This window comes from Gossypium raimondii, chromosome 12 (genome assembly GCF_025698545.1).
Source record: "Gossypium raimondii isolate GPD5lz chromosome 12, ASM2569854v1, whole genome shotgun sequence".
NCBI classification, from domain to species: Eukaryota; Viridiplantae; Streptophyta; class Magnoliopsida; order Malvales; family Malvaceae; genus Gossypium; species Gossypium raimondii.
The window spans coordinates 54547297-54567067 of record NC_068576.1 but is presented as its reverse complement, the minus strand read 5'-3'; the positions used below and the strand labels follow the sequence as shown (position 1 = coordinate 54567067).

General features: G+C 34.5%; 4 protein-coding genes across 6 annotated transcripts; 3 read left to right on the top strand and 1 right to left on the bottom strand.

The window, feature by feature from the left end:
- The first annotated feature begins 834 nt into the window (after positions 1–834).
- LOC105765336 (serine/threonine-protein kinase BLUS1) lies at positions 835–8755 on the top strand. Of its 2 annotated transcripts, XM_012584371.2 has the most exons (21): positions 836–1219; positions 3044–3298; positions 3384–3508; positions 3598–3642; positions 4130–4211; positions 4339–4407; positions 4561–4731; positions 4823–4888; positions 5047–5115; positions 5248–5319; positions 5468–5805; positions 6208–6341; positions 6447–6541; positions 6607–6645; positions 6737–6796; positions 7262–7363; positions 7457–7508; positions 7601–7656; positions 7741–7805; positions 7904–7955; positions 8206–8755. In XM_012584371.2, exons 1-21 carry the CDS (start codon positions 1058–1060, stop codon positions 8251–8253), a joined length of 2157 nt encoding a protein of 718 aa, XP_012439825.1. In that variant the 5' UTR covers positions 836–1057; the 3' UTR covers positions 8254–8755. The 2 variants fall into 2 exon arrangements, 1 of the variants encoding a protein (XP_012439825.1); XR_008191960.1 differs by lacking the exons at positions 7601–7656; positions 7741–7805; positions 7904–7955; positions 8206–8755 and having other exon boundaries at positions 835–1219; positions 6607–6649; positions 7457–7504.
- Positions 8756–9028: 273 nt separating this feature from the next.
- LOC105765342 (uncharacterized) lies at positions 9029–11445 on the top strand. The gene is made up of 5 exons (XM_012584377.2): positions 9029–9300; positions 9421–9721; positions 9811–9969; positions 10532–10827; positions 11040–11445. The coding sequence occupies exons 1-5, from the start codon at positions 9100–9102 to the stop codon at positions 11154–11156; spliced, it is 1074 nt and encodes a 357-aa protein (XP_012439831.1). The 5' UTR covers positions 9029–9099; the 3' UTR covers positions 11157–11445.
- Positions 11446–11452: 7 nt separating this feature from the next.
- Positions 11453–13021, bottom strand: LOC105765343 (uncharacterized). The gene is made up of 3 exons (XM_012584379.2): positions 12540–13021; positions 12042–12420; positions 11453–11912 (listed from the first exon to the last, which is right to left on the bottom strand). The coding sequence occupies exons 1-3, from the start codon at positions 12918–12920 to the stop codon at positions 11710–11712; spliced, it is 963 nt and encodes a 320-aa protein (XP_012439833.1). The 5' UTR covers positions 12921–13021; the 3' UTR covers positions 11453–11709.
- Positions 13022–17018: 3997 nt separating this feature from the next.
- LOC105765341 (uncharacterized) lies at positions 17019–19527 on the top strand. Of its 2 annotated transcripts, XM_012584375.2 has the most exons (7): positions 17022–17312; positions 17603–17749; positions 17916–18014; positions 18187–18378; positions 18540–18659; positions 18962–19033; positions 19186–19527. In XM_012584375.2, the coding sequence occupies exons 1-7, from the start codon at positions 17052–17054 to the stop codon at positions 19408–19410; spliced, it is 1116 nt and encodes a 371-aa protein (XP_012439829.1). In that variant the 5' UTR covers positions 17022–17051; the 3' UTR covers positions 19411–19527. The 2 variants fall into 2 exon arrangements, with proteins under 2 accessions (XP_012439830.1, XP_012439829.1); XM_012584376.2 differs by lacking the exon at positions 18962–19033 and having other exon boundaries at positions 17019–17312.
- Positions 19528–19771: the final 244 nt, after the last annotated feature.

The following is a 19771-nucleotide window of genomic DNA, read 5'->3' as shown; positions in this document are numbered from 1 at the left end:
TATATTCCAAGGTTGTGTTAATCTTTTATTAGTTACCCAAATTTGGGAATTTTGTGAAACTCCAATTCGAGTGATTTATTGTAACAAACGAATTATTGGGGAAAAATACTTGCCAAAATATTTGCTTTTTTTAATGACATAAATGAGGCCTGGCTAAGCTGCAATTGGCAACAAATCAACCCAATAAAACTGAAATGCTTACCAAATTTGGCATTAACTTACAGGGTTTAGTAAGATTTGAATGAAATTTATCGAGAGAGAATCACGGAAAACTTTTCCTATTTATGGTTGAGAATATTAAATGGTGATTTGATTAGGACTTTGGATCAAGAACATGAAACTTTCAGATGCCGATGGCCATGGATTCTGAATCCAATCGTCTCTGGTGCAGATATGAGGCTTTAGATGATTGAGAATGTTCATTTAGGTGCATGTACAAGATGATGCTTGAACTTATCTTTGATATGACCATCCATAACCCTTCACTTCTATAATCGGGTTTTATTTGCTTTGTTGTAGTTTTCTATCTTTCGTCTTCTATTGATTGACATCATCCAATTTAATAGTTTTTATATAATGTTATATACATTAAAATCAATACAGTTTACATAACTATGATTTATAATTTATTCATGAATATCACCTAATCAAAAAATTATATTTTTCCTTATCCGGATAGAAAATTAAAAGAAAAAGAAAAAAGAGAGAAAAATATTAAAATGATCAAACAGTTCACGGAAGTGATGAAAGCATCAAGGCCACGTGTCAAAATCCTAATCACCTAACATAAAAGCCACGTCAGCACCCACCCCGGTTATCTCTCTTCTCCCTCAAATCAGTCCCCCCCCCCCCCAATATCGCTACTCATGGCGGTCAACCGATCAAATAACCACTTCACCAATCAATAATTAAAAAAGAAGAAGCCGCCTTTTTAATTTTCACTTCGGTTGTTTTACTTTAATTACTCCGCCGCCGGCGTTCAACGTCGATTACTCGACTGCTAGTGATTTGGTTATTTTTTCCAAAGGGCGGTTTAAGGCTTCAGGTTTTGCGGAGAATGGGAGGAAGTCGGAGTTACTCAGCGAATCCTAGCGATTACAAGCTTCTAGAAGAGGTTGGTTATGGCGCCAGTGCTACTGTTTATAGAGCGATCTTCCTTCCTACTAACGACATCATAGCTGTGAAATGCTTGGATCTCGATCGTTGCAACAGTAATCTGGTTTGTGTTTTTTTTTTCGAATTTTTCTTTTAGTTTAACTGTCTCTAGTCAAATAAATGAGCTTACTTGATTTCATTTTAGTTAGTTTTGGATAGAGATCTCGTTTGATTGAATTTGATTTGATTGTGGATTTCAGTGATTGTTTTTGGTCGAGTTGAATGGAATTCTGATATTCTTACTTTTTATTATTGAAGCTCGTTTCTTTGGATTTTTTCGGAGTTTGTTATACCTTGAACATGATCAAATTGAAGCTTTGTATTATACTATATGTCAATAATGGCAATAGTAATGACCCCAAAGCAGTAAGAAAGAAAAATAAGAACGGGAAGATTTTACTTGGAAGTTAAACATCCCTGATATAATCAATGTCTAATAGAAAAAAGTATAGTGATATACAGATTCAACTTGTGGGACATGGTCCATACCATGGGGGCGCACCTCCGGTCGCATTCCTAGTCGAGTTTAGTGGTGGATGGGGTTCGGCCCGAGGCCGTAGCCCGCCACAGATCTCTAATTTTATTTCTTTAATAAGAGAGTTGCATCTCGAACTTTTCAGGTCGGATCAAACGGGATTTGGGTCACATAATTTTTATCCCTTGAATTGAAAGAAATTCGAATTCGCAATTCTCGCCGGTGGTTAGGGGATAAAATATTTTCAGGAACAAACAAATCATAATGATTTTTGTCTTTATTTTCAGTCATTTTTTGATGTCTTGCAATAAATTCATAAAAATGATTTTTATCAATATAGTTTTTTTCTTGGTATCTTTGATTAATTTGGTGTTTATTTTTATGAACCAACAAAATACTTATAGTTTGATATAGAATAAATTGTCCATCATTTTTTACCGACAGACGAACTGGATCGATAATCAATATTCCTTTTTTCATTAGTTCTCTAACACTTTGTATGTGCTTGTTTCTATCACTCCATATGGTGCTTGGTTTTTGTTCCTTTTGAACTTGTGTAAAGTTGAAACTTGTTCTTTTTATCGTCTATCATTAATTATTTCTGAGGAAGCAAAGAAATAATATTTAATAGTGTTATCCGAAATATTTCATTCAAATTAGAGTTATCTTTCTTTTAGCATCTACGCCATTGATTTAGATTAGGCATTTTAGTGCTGAACTGCTTTTGCTACTGTGTGCTCTTAAAGTAGTCTATCAACATTATATGGTTACTTAAAGCTGAGATTACTTCGAAACGTGTCATCCTGGGTCCCTGATATTTTCTTTCTTTTGTTTTTAAATTGTATAAATCTGGAATACTTGCATAGAGGAATAGAATTATTGTCTACTTGATATTCAAGGATATAATCTTACTTTAAAAAAAAAAAGAGATATGATCTTGTTTTCATAGAATTTTTGCTTCTCAACTTGAGGAAGTATTGAGAGATCAGGAGGATTCCATTCCAAGTATAATAAGAGTTTAAAAGTTTGGACTTGCTTGTGTTGGGATTTTATCATGTTAAAATGTTATCTAAATAAGGGACACAGTACCACACTAGAAACCTTCCTTTTCCTTTCCCTAGTTTCCTCTCAATCCAGGCCAGGCCTTAGATCCAGTTCATGTGTACCAAACATCTTGTATGCTTGCTTGTTTCATTACTATTGATCGTTCTATGGGAATTTTCTACTTTTGGTAGTAATACAATCACTCAAGTATGTGTACCAAAAATCTTTTTTGGCTATTGGGATCTTTTGTGATATTGTTTAGAGGCTTTAATAATTGGTAGTATCATGAGTGGTATATTTAGATCCATATTTTCTGCTCTTCATGTGATCTATTGGCTCTTAACAGGCTTTCTTAATGCTGTTTTGCAGGATGATATACGCCGGGAAGCTCAAACAATGAGTTTGATTGATCACCCAAATGTTATTTGGGCATATTGTTCTTTTGTGGTTGACCATAATCTTTGGGTAGTCATGCCTTTCATGTCAGAGGGTTCCTGTTTGCACCTCATGAAGTCAGCATATCCAGACGGTTTCGAAGAGCCTGCTATTGGTTCTGTTCTGAAAGAAACTCTCAAAGCTCTGGATTATCTTCATCGACAAGGACATATTCATCGGGATGTTAAGGTCAGTGCCTTACGGAAGTTGGCATTATGTTATCTGATTGGATTCACCATTATTTTATTTAAGTTCTATTTAATTGGCATTACAGGCTGGAAATATACTGCTTGATAACAATGGCACAGTAAAGCTTGCTGACTTTGGTGTTTCAGCTTGCATGTTTGATGCAGGAGATAGACAACGTTCTAGAAATACCTTTGTTGGGACTCCTTGCTGGTGAGCTATCTTTGTCAAATCTGTCTAACTATTACCCTTCTCTTCAGCTCCTCATGTACTCTGATATTCCTATTTATCCTTTCTTTCAGGATGGCACCAGAGGTCTTGCAGCCTGGAAGTGGATATAACTCCAAGTGAGTGTTCAGTCTTCACTAAAGTTAAGGTCTTAGAATTTCACTTAAATCCATTGTCACCTTACAATGTTGCATAAGCACGACATCTTAGTGTACACAAGTATTTTCTGCTTCAGTGTGGCAAGGGGTGGTCATGACTCATGAGTTTGAACCTACAAGGACTCATGAATTTGGTCTGAGCGACATTTGTTCTGAAACACAAAACTTCACTTTATCCACACATCTGGGCTTTCTATGAAAGCACTTATGTGCCTCAAAGTTACCACTTTTGCATGTAAATTGTAATCTGTATTCTGAATCTTCAAATGGTATTGTGGGAGTCTGGCTAAAGTTTATATAGCTACTGGCTAGTATGCTTGGGTTGCATTGAATTTGGCTCAGTTGCATGCTATGTTGATGCATTTCTTGGTACCTTTAAGGAAATGGTACATTTTTATTCCACGTTAATTCTGTAATTCGTTAATTGCTTTTTTTTTTCCTGGCACAGGGCTGATATATGGTCTTTTGGTATAACAGCATTGGAGTTGGCTCATGGTCATGCACCTTTCTCAAAATATCCCCCAATGAAGGTATTAAAACTCCATTGAAAATATAACAAGAATTTATTTGAGTGCTGCACAGTGAGGGTTTGCTATCATGAGTTTTTAATCAACTTTTATATATGTTCACAACCTTTTTTTTTTCCAACATTAACAGGTTCTCTTGATGACAATACAAAATGCTCCTCCAGGACTTGATTATGATCGTGATAAGAAGTTCTCTAAGGTACTGCTGTTCTTTCCGGCTACACAAGAATAATGATAGACATGTTATTTGTCATTATGTATGTAAAACACTGGTTGGTGCCTTCAGTGGTGTTTTGCAATTGCTTACTTGTCATAGCAAATTTCTAATTAAAGGACTTCCAGCTGTGATCAGTCTTTCAAAGAAATGGTTGCAATGTGCCTGGTGAAAGATCAAACAAAGAGGCCGACTGCAGAGAAATTATTAAAACACTCCTTTTTCAAGCATGCAAAGCCTCCTGAGCTCTCTGTGAAGAAATTATTTGCTGGTCTGCCACCACTTTGGAATCGTGTGAAATCCCTTCAGGTTAGTGATCACACTGCCACAATGCAGGTATTTTGCTTCTTTTGCCATCATATTTGTTTAATGCTTTTCTTTTTTGTCTGAAATTTTACAGCTTAAAGATGCTGCACAACTAGCTCTAAAGAAAATGCCTTCAGCAGAACAAGAAGCTATATCACAGGTTAGCAGTCATCAATCAGAAGTCATTATTGTCTTAGATAAATCAGATTCTTTTCTTCTCATAACATATCCGTGAAATTTTTAACTATTGGGTTGTCCACTTGGGGACATTTGTGCTTTTTTACTGCTTGGGGTGTTACCTTTTCTTCTGCTTGTCAGAGCGAGTACCAAAGAGGAGTTAGTGCCTGGAATTTCGATATTGAGGATTTGAAAGCGCAAGCATCTCTGGTAGGCCACATATTTAGTTTTAATCTTTAATACTAAAGATTTTAATTCAGACATATAATGTGAGAAGTAATTTCTCTGTCAGTTACATCAGTTATTCAATTTATAATAATTTTTCTACTTTAACATGCTAAGGTGCGTGATGATGATGATATTCATGAGTGCAAAGATGATGATGAAAGCATGAAATCAAGCTTTGGTCATAAGGTAGTTGTGTAGTTCCCCCCCTCGGTGATTTGTGATAAATGATTAAAGTGGTATTTCTTTTTTTACTTATGCAGCTTGAAATTGTTTTTTTTTCCTTATTTGTCCCTTATTGTAAACTATGTTAATGGGTTCCTGGTGTTGCTGACAGGCTGAAGCTTACTGTGGATCTGGTTTGGGAACATTGAATTTAAGTAGGGAAGTATCTCAGTCTGAATTTGGAGAACCAATGACCATTGACTTATTACAGTCTGATTGCTTGAATGGAAAGGGAAAGAACCCAGAATGTGATATAGTTGAGGCTGGCCTGCACGAGAAGGGTTTGAGGAAAAATGGTTCAGGCATTGATATTATGGCATCAACTTCAGAAAAGGATGTGGTCATGACCGGGGCTAAATCAGTGAAACCTAGGCAAACCCAAAGTGGGCCACTCACACCTGGTGCTATTCTTAATCATTCATCTTCTGAGCGGGTTCATAACTCAGAAAGGTTGGTGATAGTTCATATTTAGGCTTGCTTAGCCATTTGATTTATCTTATTATTATTATTATTTAAGAAGTGATCTCAACCTTTTCCTTTTCTCCAATTAATTGTTATCTGATGATGTTTATGCATTAACATGTAGCACATTTGGTTCTAATTTTAGTTTGCTTATAGCATATTAGGGTTTTGAGTTGATTCAGCATAGCATTGATTGCATACTTGCATAAGCGTAAATTTTAATATAGTTGCTGGTATTAGTGCTTTGGTCTTGTCTAATTTAAGGTTACAGCAACTGCGTTTACATGTGTGACAAAGTCTTGTCTAATTTAATTTAAGAAAATAATTTATAAATCTTTTAAAATAGAAGAGAAACTGTAGGATGCGGAGTTAATGCTTGTTGATGATTAGGTTTGAAAATGAAATTTCACAAGTGAATGAGAGAGTTTGCCTAGTTCGTAAAGCACCAAGCTTTAGTGGTCCGTTGATGCTTCCTACTCGAGCATCTGCAAACAGTTTATCAGCTCCAATTAAATCATCTGGAGGTAATAAATTCATGGCATTTAGAAATATTGTTTTTTTGTGTCACCGGCTTCACCACCGGTGCTACTTTAAATATATATAGTATCATTATTTTCCTCCTTTGACAGGGTTTAGGGATTCTCTGGATGACAAGTCAAAGGCTAATCTGGTGCAAATAAAAGGTCGATTTTCAGTAACATCTGAAAATTTAGATCTTGTAAAGGTAAGGTTCAATTTTGCTATATTAGTTCTCTTTTGCAACTTCACTAATCAAATAATGTTCCATAGGATATTCCTCTAAGTTCAGTTTCGCGCCGGTCGTCACAGGTTGGTTAGTGGTCTTTGCTTAAATATCCTTCTATTAACAATATTAATTGTCCAGTTCTTACTGGTTGCTCTCTCTCTTCTTGGGTTTCAGACTTCGCCTCTCAGAAAGTCTGCTAGTGTAGGTGATTGGATACTTGAATACAAACAAGCGGTTCGTGCACTAGATCTTCTCCTCAACATGGTTTAATGTGAATTATGCACTGTTTTATTTTAACATCTTCCATCTTGAAGCTTAAGGATGTGTTATAAATGGAGGAGCCATTGTTAAGGCATGTGCCTAGGTAACAAGGTTGGCACAAATTAGAGAAAGTGCCTTCCATGGGATACACCTTTATTGAGGCGCATGCCTTCTGAAAGGCTCACAAAATACTAGCCTCACTCAACTGATTTTGTTTTCTACGATTTATATTATAATGAGGTATATGGTAGCAACAAGAAGAATATATGTTGTTTCACATTAATAGGGGTTAATAACCACACTTCAGTGTAAATTCATTTAATCTTTTACGTGGCTCCAACATTCCGGTGGTGGAACATGTTTAGCTGCTTATTATGCTGCTGCACTATGTCATTAATTTGTCTGCTTACAGTTACCCCACCCCTCCCTGTTTTTCAGCCTAACAATCATTCCCCCAAGGATTTGACCAATGGTAACATGCCCACCTCAATTGTTATGAGTCACCTTCAGAATCTTTTCCAGCAAACCTCTGCTCAACAGGTAAAGATTTGGAGTTGGGACAATCATTTCGCTGATCCATACTTTCTTGCCTTAAAGACAATGTTCTCACTAGAAGTTGTTCTGGAATGCTAGGATCTTATTGTGAATTTGTTGAATACATTGCAGCCAGCTGAGTTTGTAGATGGTCAGTGAAAGATTGGTCTATCACAGTTACATGTTTAAATTAGGAAGTACACTGCTTGTAGTGTTAATATGTTTCTCTTTTTGTTTTCCCAGCCGCTCAAAATGGAAAGTTGCCTCCTCTACCTCGTTGTTCTGAGAGCAATGGAAATGTAAGAACCTTTTATCTATTCTTAATTATGACTAATATCTAGCAGGTTATTCTTCCTTCCTTATCTGGTCTTCTTTGTCAATAGGTGAAAACAGCAGCCTCTGAGAGGGAGCGTTTACTGCTTGGCAAGATCTCAGAGCTACAGTCGAGGTTAGTTGTTGGGAATCTGTTACCAAGTGGAAGCCATTCTTTCCCACCTATGTATACAAGTTTCTTCTGATACTCTCTTCCTTGAACACTTGTTGCAGAATGATGAGTTTGACTGATGAATTGATTGCTGAAAAGTTAAAATATGATCAAGTGAGTTGCATGATGGTTATCTAAATACATTTTCAGGCTTTATGTTGCCTCTACTTTATTTCATGGTCGTGTGCAAGTACGATACACTCAAGATCTGATGTTGATTCTGGACCTAGTTTAAGCGTGCCACCCCCTTCCATTGCTCGAAACTTGATTCATCTGTTCTTTCTCGATATTTTCCTTAATAATCTAAAATGCGAAGAAGGAAAAGTTATCCATCAGCTCTGATAATTTCATTGTCATTATGCAGTTGCAACAACAACTTAGGTTGATGTCTGGTGGGGAAGAGTGGGATTAGAAGGGAAGGTTATGCAAGAAAGCTGTGACAACCACTGTACAGTAAACTCCCAATGTATAATTGGGCAAAAGATGTAAAGTAGGCAGGTGAAGTTGTATTCCGCCATTGTTTGCCTAATGCCTATGAGCCATCGACAACGTTAGAACAGTAGAAGGCTTTGATCTGATACATCCCTTTGCAGATTTCAGCTTCTTCAATGACAAATAAGCAAATATTATGGGTGCATGAGGATGCTTGTACTTGAATATTTCATGTAAAAAAAATGATGTTCCAGTTCCAGAGCCAGAATCATGGAATTAGCATAGAAAGGTTAGATTTATGAGTTTTGGTTGTGTCCAGAAAAAGCTGAGTATCATATTAAGTTATTTAACAACCAAGTTGGTGTTTTTTCGAAGCTATCATGGGATGTTGAACCAGTATAGTATATCTTTTTTTATATTTATTATATATTTCGACATTGTAATTTTTAGGACTATGAATGCCATTGCTAACATTTTTTAAAGATTTATTTATTCAGTCAGTGTTATTTTAGGGCCGGGGCTATTTTGATCCTTGAAACGTGTCTCTTTTAAAGGGAAATTTTCATCAGCCTATATAAAAGAGCCGAACATTGACCCAGATTTTAATGACTACAGAAAGTTGTAGGGCCTCAGCCCAATGAGAGAATTGGTCCCTGTGCCCTATAGTAGCGCGCCAAACAGTTCCAACATTCATTAACCCATTTCACCATCGGCGTTGTTGTGCACTGCAAACGGACATAACGGCAACGCTTCTTCCTTCCTCTACATTTCTCTTCACAATTTCCAACAATTTTGGCGGTGGCCTACAGAGGGGCAAGCAACAACCATGGCCCCCGGCCGTCGTTCGGATAGAAGCTTGTTACAAGACCTACTCTTATATGCAGCCAGCATCGCTTTCAGTTGCCTGGTCCTCGCCGGCCTCAAACAACTAAACCCAAATCGTGATGCCTCTAAGAAATCGATTGCGAACAAAAATGCCATCTCCAAACGCCTTGGTCGCCCCCTCATCCACACTGACCCTTACGAGGTACTTCAAAAAGAAAAAAAAGAAAAAAGAAAAACAAAATCATCGTTTATAATTACATATAGATCGGGCAAAATCCCTTTTGTATTCTCGAAGTCATTGTTTTTTCCCCATAAAATGCAGGATGTGATAGTGGGTGATGTGGTGAACCCAGATCACATAGACGTAGAATTCGACTCTGTTGGTGGGCTTGACAGAATAAAAAAAGCACTGTATGAGTTGGTTATTCTTCCTCTTAAGAGGCCTGAGCTTTTTGCTTATGGCAAACTTTTGGGTCCCCAAAAAGGGGTGCTTTTGTACGGACCACCAGGGACCGGGAAAACCATGCTTGCCAAAGCCATTGCAAAAGAATCTGGGGCTGTTTTTATCAATGTCAGAGTTTCTAATTTGATGAGTAAATGGTTCGGTGACGCCCAAAAACTAGGTATGAACAGTGGGATTTCGTTTAATCCTTGTTACACACATTTCTAACTTCTAAGATTATATTAATGCCATTATGTTATATTATTGCAGTGGCTGCTGTCTTTAGTTTGGCTTATAAGCTGCAACCGGCTATTATATTTATTGACGAAGTGGATAGTTTTCTGGGGCAACGACGAGCCACGGACCATGAGGCAATGGCTATTATGAAAACTGAGTTCATGGCCTTGTGGGATGGTTTTACCACCGATCGTGAGTATTCTTTGTTATTACCTTAATTATGAACTAACTTTTAATCTGTGAATGTACGAAAAATTAAATGTCCTTTTCTAACTTACATTATCGGTATAAAACATGATTGAATTAGAAGGGTTAAGGATACAAAATTTGTTAATCCAATGGTCAGGTGTTATATACACTTTCGTACTGTGTAGCTAACCATTGAATTAACATATAAATTGTACTGTCAAAACTACAATATTAGAAGAATGGTTTTTACATTTTAATTCAAGATGTTTTTCCTTTTGCTTCATACCTTGATTTTTAGAGTCATTATGTATTTAAGTCAATTTCTTAGGTATTAGAAAAGCATGTGTGTCACATCAAGTGGGGTGTTTTGTCAGATTTATATTTTAAAACTGTTTAACACTGTTATATAGTGATGTTTCTTGTGTTCTTCATACAGAAGTGATCAGTTTGGAAAAGATATGGGCATGTAGTAATATAGCTTTAAATAATTAGTGTATGTTGATATTCAGCGTTCTAACTTTTGCATATAGCTATGAAGTTGAATTTTCTATTAACTTGCATTCAGAGAATGCTCGAGTTCTGGTACTTGGTGCAACTAATCGTCCGGCAGAGCTTGATGAGGCAATTCTTAGGCGTTTCTCCCAGGTTTTTGAAATTGGAAAGCCTGACTGTGATGATCGAGAAAAGATATTGAAGGTGATATTGAAGAATGAGAGAGTGGAGGACACTATTGATTTGTACCACATAGCTAGATTATGTGAAGGTTATACCGGTTCTGATTTATTTGAGCTCTGCAAACAAGCAGCATATAATCCTCTCAGGGATCTCTTAAATGAAGAGAAGGCTAAAAAGACACGTCAAGTAAGTACAGATAAATCACTCGTTTTACTCTTTATCGATATGAGAATCTTTATCAGTTAATCACCAAATTATTGGGTTTCTTTTGGTGACAGTTGCTTGTTAAATTCACATAAGATCTTTACTTTAAAAGATTAGCAGTATGCTCTTTCATGTTTCATTGCGACTTGTGCAATAGCAATCTGTCTTAACTTGCTGGTGTTTTTGGTGTGTAGTTACAGGCACCAAGACCATTGTCGCAGTTGGACTTTGAGAAAGCTTTAGCTGCTTCCATGAAAACAAGCATCGGTGTTGATGAGCATAATGGGTATAGCTCTTGTTCATCAACATAAGTTGAATGCAGTCAATTGGTTACTGGATTGAGTTGTGATGGAGCACATGCAAATTTTGATATTCTTGAATACTAACTTTGAGTAAGAGCCTAAGCGGCTCCTCGATGTTTAAGTTATAGTGTTATTCAAATAGAAAATTCAGAAATGTACTAGGCTTATAAACTTTATACTTGACTTGGATTCATTGTTCTGAAATATTTGTGGGTGTGGAGGAGTGTTCCACTGTAGCCATATTTGGAATTTAACAGAAGAATACATTTTATATAAAAGCATGAGATCTTAAATGGAATTGAAGATGTCACCATGGGAGCAAAGCCCCCTGAATTGAATGGTTTTTGAATTAACCAGCATCTTTAAACTCTTTATGTAAACAATCGATTAGGTTTACCATACACTTCGGCAGCCACTATGTTAAGTTTATTACAAATATAGCTAATAATGAACCATCTCATGTTCCCATTTGGGGGGGGGGGGGTATTGTAATCCAAGTATGATACAGAATGCAGTCAAAATGAGCCACATATACTGATTCTCATCCATTTGAAATTTCTGATCACCTTGTATCCGTCCTCGGAGCTGATCTTTTCATGGGAAAAGGACTTAAAATCCTCATCTTAATGCAAAAATCCAAGCCAACAGCAGCAAATAAAAAAACGAGAAGATTCTGGGATACATAAACTGCACCATCGACAGCATGAGACAAGAAGCTTCCAGGATCCAGTTCCAGAGGAGCCCCTCCTCCCAATGTACCAAGACCTACATTTTCAATTATTACTTTACATATCAAACCTGGAACCATGTGCTCTATGTTTGCATATATCCTATTCTACGGACTATACGCATAAAGATTTGTGTCTAGCAGCACATGATTGCAGTTATATATACCTTTCACAAAACCGAAAGCTGCAGATGTGCCGGTCTTGAGCTGAAAATTGTCCAAGTCCCTCCTAACTGCATAGCGAAAAGTGACCCCAAACAATGCGCAGCTGATGAAATTGAGTGATAAAGGGAGCAGCAGCTGAGTGGTGCTGGAAACTTGGGTTAGGGAGATGGGGAATCCAGCAAGGGTGCCAACAATTGCAGATATCAAAGCTGCTTTTAATGACTCTACTCTCTCTTTATCAGTATCAATTCCTTCTTCACCATCTTCTTGGCTGCTGAAAGCGTTTCCATCTCCATAATTAGCTTCATTAGGTCCAAGTGAGCGTTCTGCTTCTTCAATCATGGCCCGTGCTTGTGAAATCTCCTGCTGAGTTTCTGCAATCTTGAATTTTCACCAAAATTTACTCATCAATAGTTAAATAGTCCCATCATGGAAAATATCCCTATGAGTTAATTAGATAATCATATGAAAAGTTTCCCATAATTAGAGAAGAAGCTCACCTCGGAGGCCCTGGATTCTAATTGGTCAATGTAATTTCTCAATAACCGAGCTTCAAGTTCTTGTTTTTCAATCTCTGCAAGTTGTCTCTTAGCAATCTCTACTCTCTCTGAAGCCTTCTCCAATCCATCAAGCAAACCCTTGTTCTCTTCTCGGTTCAAGAGTTCCTCAACCTGCTTGCCAAGGATACCAGAAAGGGCATCCTTCAAGCCATTGCTTGTTTCTTGCTCCTCCGAGTTACCGCTGCATTTCAAGGTGAGAGGCTTTAGCTGAGGAGAAATGGGGCCTTTTGGACATGTCGAAGGTGCTAAGTAGAAGGGATCTTTGAATAGGAATATGGGTTTTGAAGAGAGAAGCAAAGTGGAGGTGATTGCTGAGGGCATTGATGCAGGGATTGCAGCGCCTGGATTCTGTGCAAATGCGATTGTTATCCTTTCCCTCTCACCCTTCGGGCCTCCAGTTCTGGCCCCTGATTTTTTTTGCGGTTCTTATTGATGTTTTAATCACTTATTTTCGGTAAGAATACTTTACAGGTCCCTATATTCTAATGCAGATTGCATTATGATCCTTTTGGGGGGGGGGTAGCTGTGCTTTTAGGGTGTGTGTGAGTGAAAAACTTGGAAAAGGTTTTCAAATTTTAAGAAAATAATTTATTTGTTTAAGTAAATATATTGAATTTTTTAATATTTATGAGTAATTTTAAGAGGGAATTTTAATAGTTTAATTTTTTTTTTCAAAACCAATCTAATTTTATTTTATTTAATGCATATGATTCCACCGATAAAAACTTAAACTTCAAATTATTTTTATTTAAGTGTAATATATATTTTAGAAAATTTATTTTATTAAAATTTTTATATTATTTTACAGATATAATGATATCCATATTGTTTTTATATTATTTATTTTAATATAATTATTCTTCTTTGGTAATTACTTTTTACTTTTTAAAATTTCATTAACTAGTTTTTTCTAACACAATTATTTATCCAAGCAAAGCAATTGCAAACCCAAGCATTTAGAATTGATTAATTTAGCTCTCAATATATTCATCTTTTATCAATTTGACCTTTATTCTTTTGGAGCTAAATTTGACCATTAACCTTTCAAAAGAGTTAAATCGTTTTTAACAAAAATACAAACTAAAACATTATTTTCTTAACGATGTTAGTGTGGAAACCCGTGTGGTAGTCCATATATATTTCATGTTGACATGATATTATTTGTTTTATATGTCACCAACAGATAATTTAAAAATTTAAAATACTTTAATTTTAAAATTCAAAAATATAAAATATAAAGTATAATAAGTTCATAAAAATTAAAATATATATATGAAGTATACATGAATTGTCATGCGAGTTTTCATGTTTGAAAATTTAATGTTTTAATCAGTATTTTTAATAGCAAATTGACTTTTTTAAAAGTTGATGGTTAAATTTGACTCTTTTAAAGGGTTGAGGGCCAAATTTAGCTCAAAAAATAATAATGGTCAAATTGACAAAGGATGTAAACATTAAGAGTAATTTTTTCATTATGCCTAAACTTAATTGTATTGAGCATCCTCCAATTATGATTCTCGTTCAAAATTAATCTCCAAACTTTAAAATATTATAATTGCACTTTTAAACTGTCGAGATTACATAGATCAAATTTTTTCATTTTTAAAATTATTAATTTAATTGATAAATAATACTCGGACCTTATGCGACGTAATTTAAAATGAAAAATTATATGACGAGACATTAATTTAAAAAGTGATATGATATTTTTATAAGACATGTAATGTTCACCCTACCCATTATTGATTAAAAAGTTTGTACCATTGCATTTAATTCAGCCCAATTTCATACATTATCATCGATTCACATCTTTTATCAATTTGACTTTTATTCTCTTTTTTTTACTAAATTTGGTCACTAACCTTTCAAAAGAATTAAATTATTATTTTATATGAAAAGTTGATTAAAACACTAACGTTTTAGTGATTTTGGTATGGCAACCTGTGTAGTAGTTCACATGTATTTCCTGCAACATGGCACTATTTGATATATTACGTCAATAAATAATTTTAAAATTATAAAAATATTCAAAAAATTAATTAAAAATATTAGTATGGAATACATGTCGATTGCCATGCGGGATGTCATATTTAAAAATTTAATGTTTTAATCAATATCTTTATTAAAAAATAATTTGACTATTCTATAAAAGTTGAGGACCAAATTTAACCAAAAATATGAACTAATTTAACAAAATGTAAACATTAAAAACTACTGTTATTATTATGCATTGATTAAATACAACAAATATTTTAAAGTACAATAAATTAAATGAACATACCACGTTACTTAAAAATATCACGTTATATTTTAAAATTAATATCACACCATTTAATCTATTTCATAAAATTAATATTTTATACTATTATAAAATAATAATTTTGTTCCTCTTCAAGGATCTTTTTCTCATTTTAAAAATATAAATATTAAATACATTTCACACTATGATACAAAAACTTGTAGATTACTTTTTATCGATGATATTTATGGGCCGAGTTGATACTCAATTCCAAACAAACTTTTGGACTTGGATTCGAGCTCGACTAATTTACCTAAATGGCTTATTATATTATTTAAAAGATGATAAATTTTTTTTATTTAAGTTTAATTATATAATTATTAATATAAAATTATTTTTTAAAACAATAAAATTAGTTGGATCGAGATTAAAAATCTTAAACTCAAACCCGACCCATAATGAGTTGTGGTCGTCTAACTTTATATTTCATTCATAATTTTTTTTATTTAGGGTAAATTATATAAATAGATAGTTACCCAACTATGCCTATATTCTTGTTTTAGTCGTCCAACTTTAAAATTTTTTAACTTAGGCACTAACGTTTGAATTCGTCCCTATTTTAGTTACCGCTGTTAAATCGATGATAGAAAGTATTCTTCTAATTGACATAATAACACATTTAGTCCTCAATACTTACATATTCTATCAATTTGTTCCTAATTCTAAATAATTTAATAAATTTAACCCTTCACATTTACAAATTTTATCAATTTGATCCTTAAACTTTCTAACCAAAGCTTTCAATTTTAAAACAGAGACATTACATATCCAACTAATTTACCGTACTCGAACTTAAATTTCTTTTATCACTTAACCCAAGGTATATGATTTGTAAGCAATACAAAGGACATCCAAAAAACAAAGATACCTTTTATATCTCATGTAATAAAATATACTCATGCAATGCACGGACTAGATACATGCATTAATCAAAAATATATAATTATTTTGTAGTTTATAGACGTGGATTTTGAATATATTTTTAGGATAAACTAGGTTGATACCCATCCAACTATTATTCTCAAAAATAATTTAATTTTTAAGTACCATACTTGAATTTAAATTTTAAATTTTAAAATATGTAAACAAAACATTTTCAAACTAGATTCATAAAAATTAAACTTAGAAAAAAACTAAAATTGTTTCTAAAAAAAGTAAACAAATTTTAGAAACACTTTTCTTTTAAAAATAAAATATTTATTACAAATAGATTTCATAAATAAAAATTAATAGATTTTATAAACATTTTTTATATATGGTTAATCTAGGAAATTATATATACCATATACATATAATAATGATTTAAGATATTAATTTTATCAAATAAGATATTGAATTAAAATATATAAAATGATTTAAACTTAATTATACTACCAATTATAAAATTTATACAAAATCATACAATATATAATAATTGATATATACAACCAAATTTCGCATTTCTAAAAGTTGAAAGCTTTGTTAGGAAGTTTAAGGATCAAATTAATAGAATTTATAAATGTGAATGGTTAAATTTATTGAATTATTTAGAGTTATGATCAAATTGATAGAATATGTAAGTATTGAGGAATAAATGTGTTATTATACCAGTTAAAAAGATTCCGATACCAATTTAATGATGAGTGATCAAAATATGAACGAATTCAAATGTTAGTATCTAAATTGAAAATTTTTAAAATTGAGAGACCAAAATAAGATCACGAGTATAATTCAAGAACTATTTATATAGTTGACCTTTTATTTATAATATATGGTTAAATTAATAGATATTTAAGTTTGTAAAATCACACCGAGTACTAAAAGAGTTGGACGTCTCTAAACCCTTTTATCTTCTTCAAAATTAATTTAATTTTGAATCATCGTTTGTACCCAGAAAAATTATTATCCTTTGAGTAAAATTTCAAATTGAATTTAGAGGGCTAATTGAGTACAGTGCATTTAGCTTATTTTTATCTTACACTAAAGTATACGTTCACTAGTATTTTTACACTAATCATCCAAATCCACCCTGAAGTGTAGTCCAAATCATATTAGAAAAAAAAGCACTGAAAATCCAAAATATATAATGGGAATAGGAATACGTGGAAATGGTGCCGTTTTTGTCAAGTCTATAAACTAAAGGAGGTATTGGAGAAAAATGGGCAGTTAAAGGCATGTGGGCAATTACAAGAGGAGGGTTTAACCAGAAAATTTTCAACTTGCCCAAAACCCTCTCTCGCCCTCTCATGGCTACCTCTAACCTTATTAGGGTTTCTTCTCCTTCTTACTCCACTTCCTCCCCTAACCACGCTCCTTTTAAGCGCGTCGGCACTCACAATGGAAGCTTCCACTGCGACGAGGCCCTCGGCTGCTTCATGATTCGTCTCACTGACAAGTTCTCCAACTCCGAGATTATCCGTACCCGAGATCCCAAGGTTAGTTCCCCCCCCCCCCTTTTTCTGTGTGATTGCCGAATATTATAGCAAAGTTAGAAGAAATGGAAATTATGAAATGGGTTTTCTTTGGGTCTAAATATGTGCTTCTTTATAAAGTTAGCTTTATAGTTGTTTGCTACAAGTGTTGGCTATAAATTAGAAAGCTTGAAATCTAGAACCAGTTGGAGATGTAGGTGGTTTATTATGGGATTCGTGTAGTTTATTTGTTCTCGTTTGGTCTTAATGATTCCTCTTTGAAGATTGTTTATAAGATTTATCTGACTTTTCAGGTATTGGAGGGTCTTGATGCTGTGCTTGATGTTGGAGGCGTCTATGATCCTAATCATGACCGGTATGATCATCACCAGAAGGGATTTGAGGAGGTTTTTGGACATGGATTTAATACAAAGCTTAGCAGTGCTGGACTTGTTTATAAGGTATTCATTTATTCTATAGGGCAATTGAAGATTCTTCTTATAGTTCTCTCCTTTTGCCTTTTGTGTATTGTGGCCTGATACAAGTTGGTAGGGTGTAATATGAGCAATGACGTGTTTCGGTAGGTTATTCTATTTCTTCCTTATTAGTGATTTTCCCTGTATTTAGCATTTTGGCAAGGAGATAATAGCTAAAGAGCTTCAGCTTGGAGAAGACCACCCGGATGTGCATAGATTATTTCTGGCCATTTACAAAAGCTTCATGGAGGTACCTACAACTTTGGTTCTTATGTTTTGAAAGGGTTCGAGTTCCACGACTTCCTGAGCTTGCATGGAAGTAGATTAGGAACTGCTATTTTCTTGGTTTTCCTTTTCCTATGCTTTAGTTAAGGGATTATAACTTGGATGTTCAATTGGTTTTTTTTTTTTGCTTTTACCAGGCAATTGATGCGATTGACAATGGAATCAACCAGTTTGATACTGACAAGCCACCAAAATATGTGAACAATACACACATATCTTCTAGAGTTGGAAGATTAAATCTAGACTGGACAGATCCTGATCAATCACCTGAGAAGGAGAATGAGGCTTTCCAACGAGCAATGGCTCTAGCTGGTAGTGAGTTCTTAGAAGTAAGGCTCTGTCAAAATTAAACATACCTAAATATACAATTATTAGTAAGGTCTTCAATATGGATTTCTGTTTTTTTGTTCGTTTCCTTGCGAATTTATAAAAGTATGTACTGTATCATTCTTCCTATTTTAATATTCTGATGGCCTTCTTCAATTCTCAGAGTGTCCGATTTCATGCAAGATCATGGCTACCAGCAAGGTCAATTGTAATGGAGTGCATTGCGGAGAGATTTGACATAGATCCTAGTGGTGAAATTATGGTTTTGAAAAGGTTTTGCCCTGTAAGTAGATTTTCTAATTTACTCTCTTCTTACTGTTATGTTCTTCTTCAACTAGCCCTGCAGAAGTGTATGTTATAGATTGTTCTGTTTATGCAACTCTTCTCAAGAGGAAAGAATTGCTTGTTTATAAATATACTCATTTTGGTTATTCAATTGGTTTGAACTTTCATCAAATAACCTTTGCTACTTCCATTAGTATGTGAGATGAATATATTGTTGCAAATGACTGCAGCTTATTATTGACTTACCATCATACATCATTTTATTTACAACTAAGTCTGATTTCATTTCACATCCAACAGTGGAAGCTTCACTTATTTGAGCTTGAGGCGGAGCTGAAGGTTGAGCCTCTTATTAAATATGTTCTTTATGGGGTATGCATTCAGTAGACCAATCTTCCTTTCAAACAAGTTTTCTAATGTGTTAGCCCTAGATTAGATACTAGTGTCTGGCAAATGGATATGTTGCAGTTATTGTTCCTCTTTTCCAGAGTTTGAGATACATTCTTATTGTAATCATGACACAGGATGAACGGGGCAAACAATGGCGAGTGCAGGCAGTAGCAGCATCTCCTGATAGTTTTGAGAGCCGGAAGCCCCTCCCAGCACAGTGGCGAGGTTTGAGGGACGATGAGCTCTCAAAGGAGACAAGAATTTCCGGCTGTGTCTTTGTCCACATGAGCGGGTTTATCGGTGGAAATCAAACTTATGAGGGTGCTCTAGTGATGGCAAGAACTGCTCTAAAGATGTAATCTAGGGAGATTGCTTCAATTTCTTTCATTTGACTTTGTATCTTTTACATCATTCTGTAACACAGGATTTGGATCATTTCCCAAGTTTTTTGTTTTTATTAAGTGCTATTTGATTCATGTGACGACTGCATTTTTAGTTTGTCTTTAGAAAGAAGTTAAAACTTTTAGGATGTAATGAAACCTGAAGGTTTTTCTTCCTTTATTTTCCTATAAATGTGTGAGCCAAAGGAAATCCCACTCTCGTATGCTTCTTACCACTACGAACTTTAAACTTCTATAAAGGTTAAACAGAATAACGTTTTTCATCAACCCCGAAGCTCCCCACCACTGTGGCCCATGGCCAACGTAACATACATTGCTG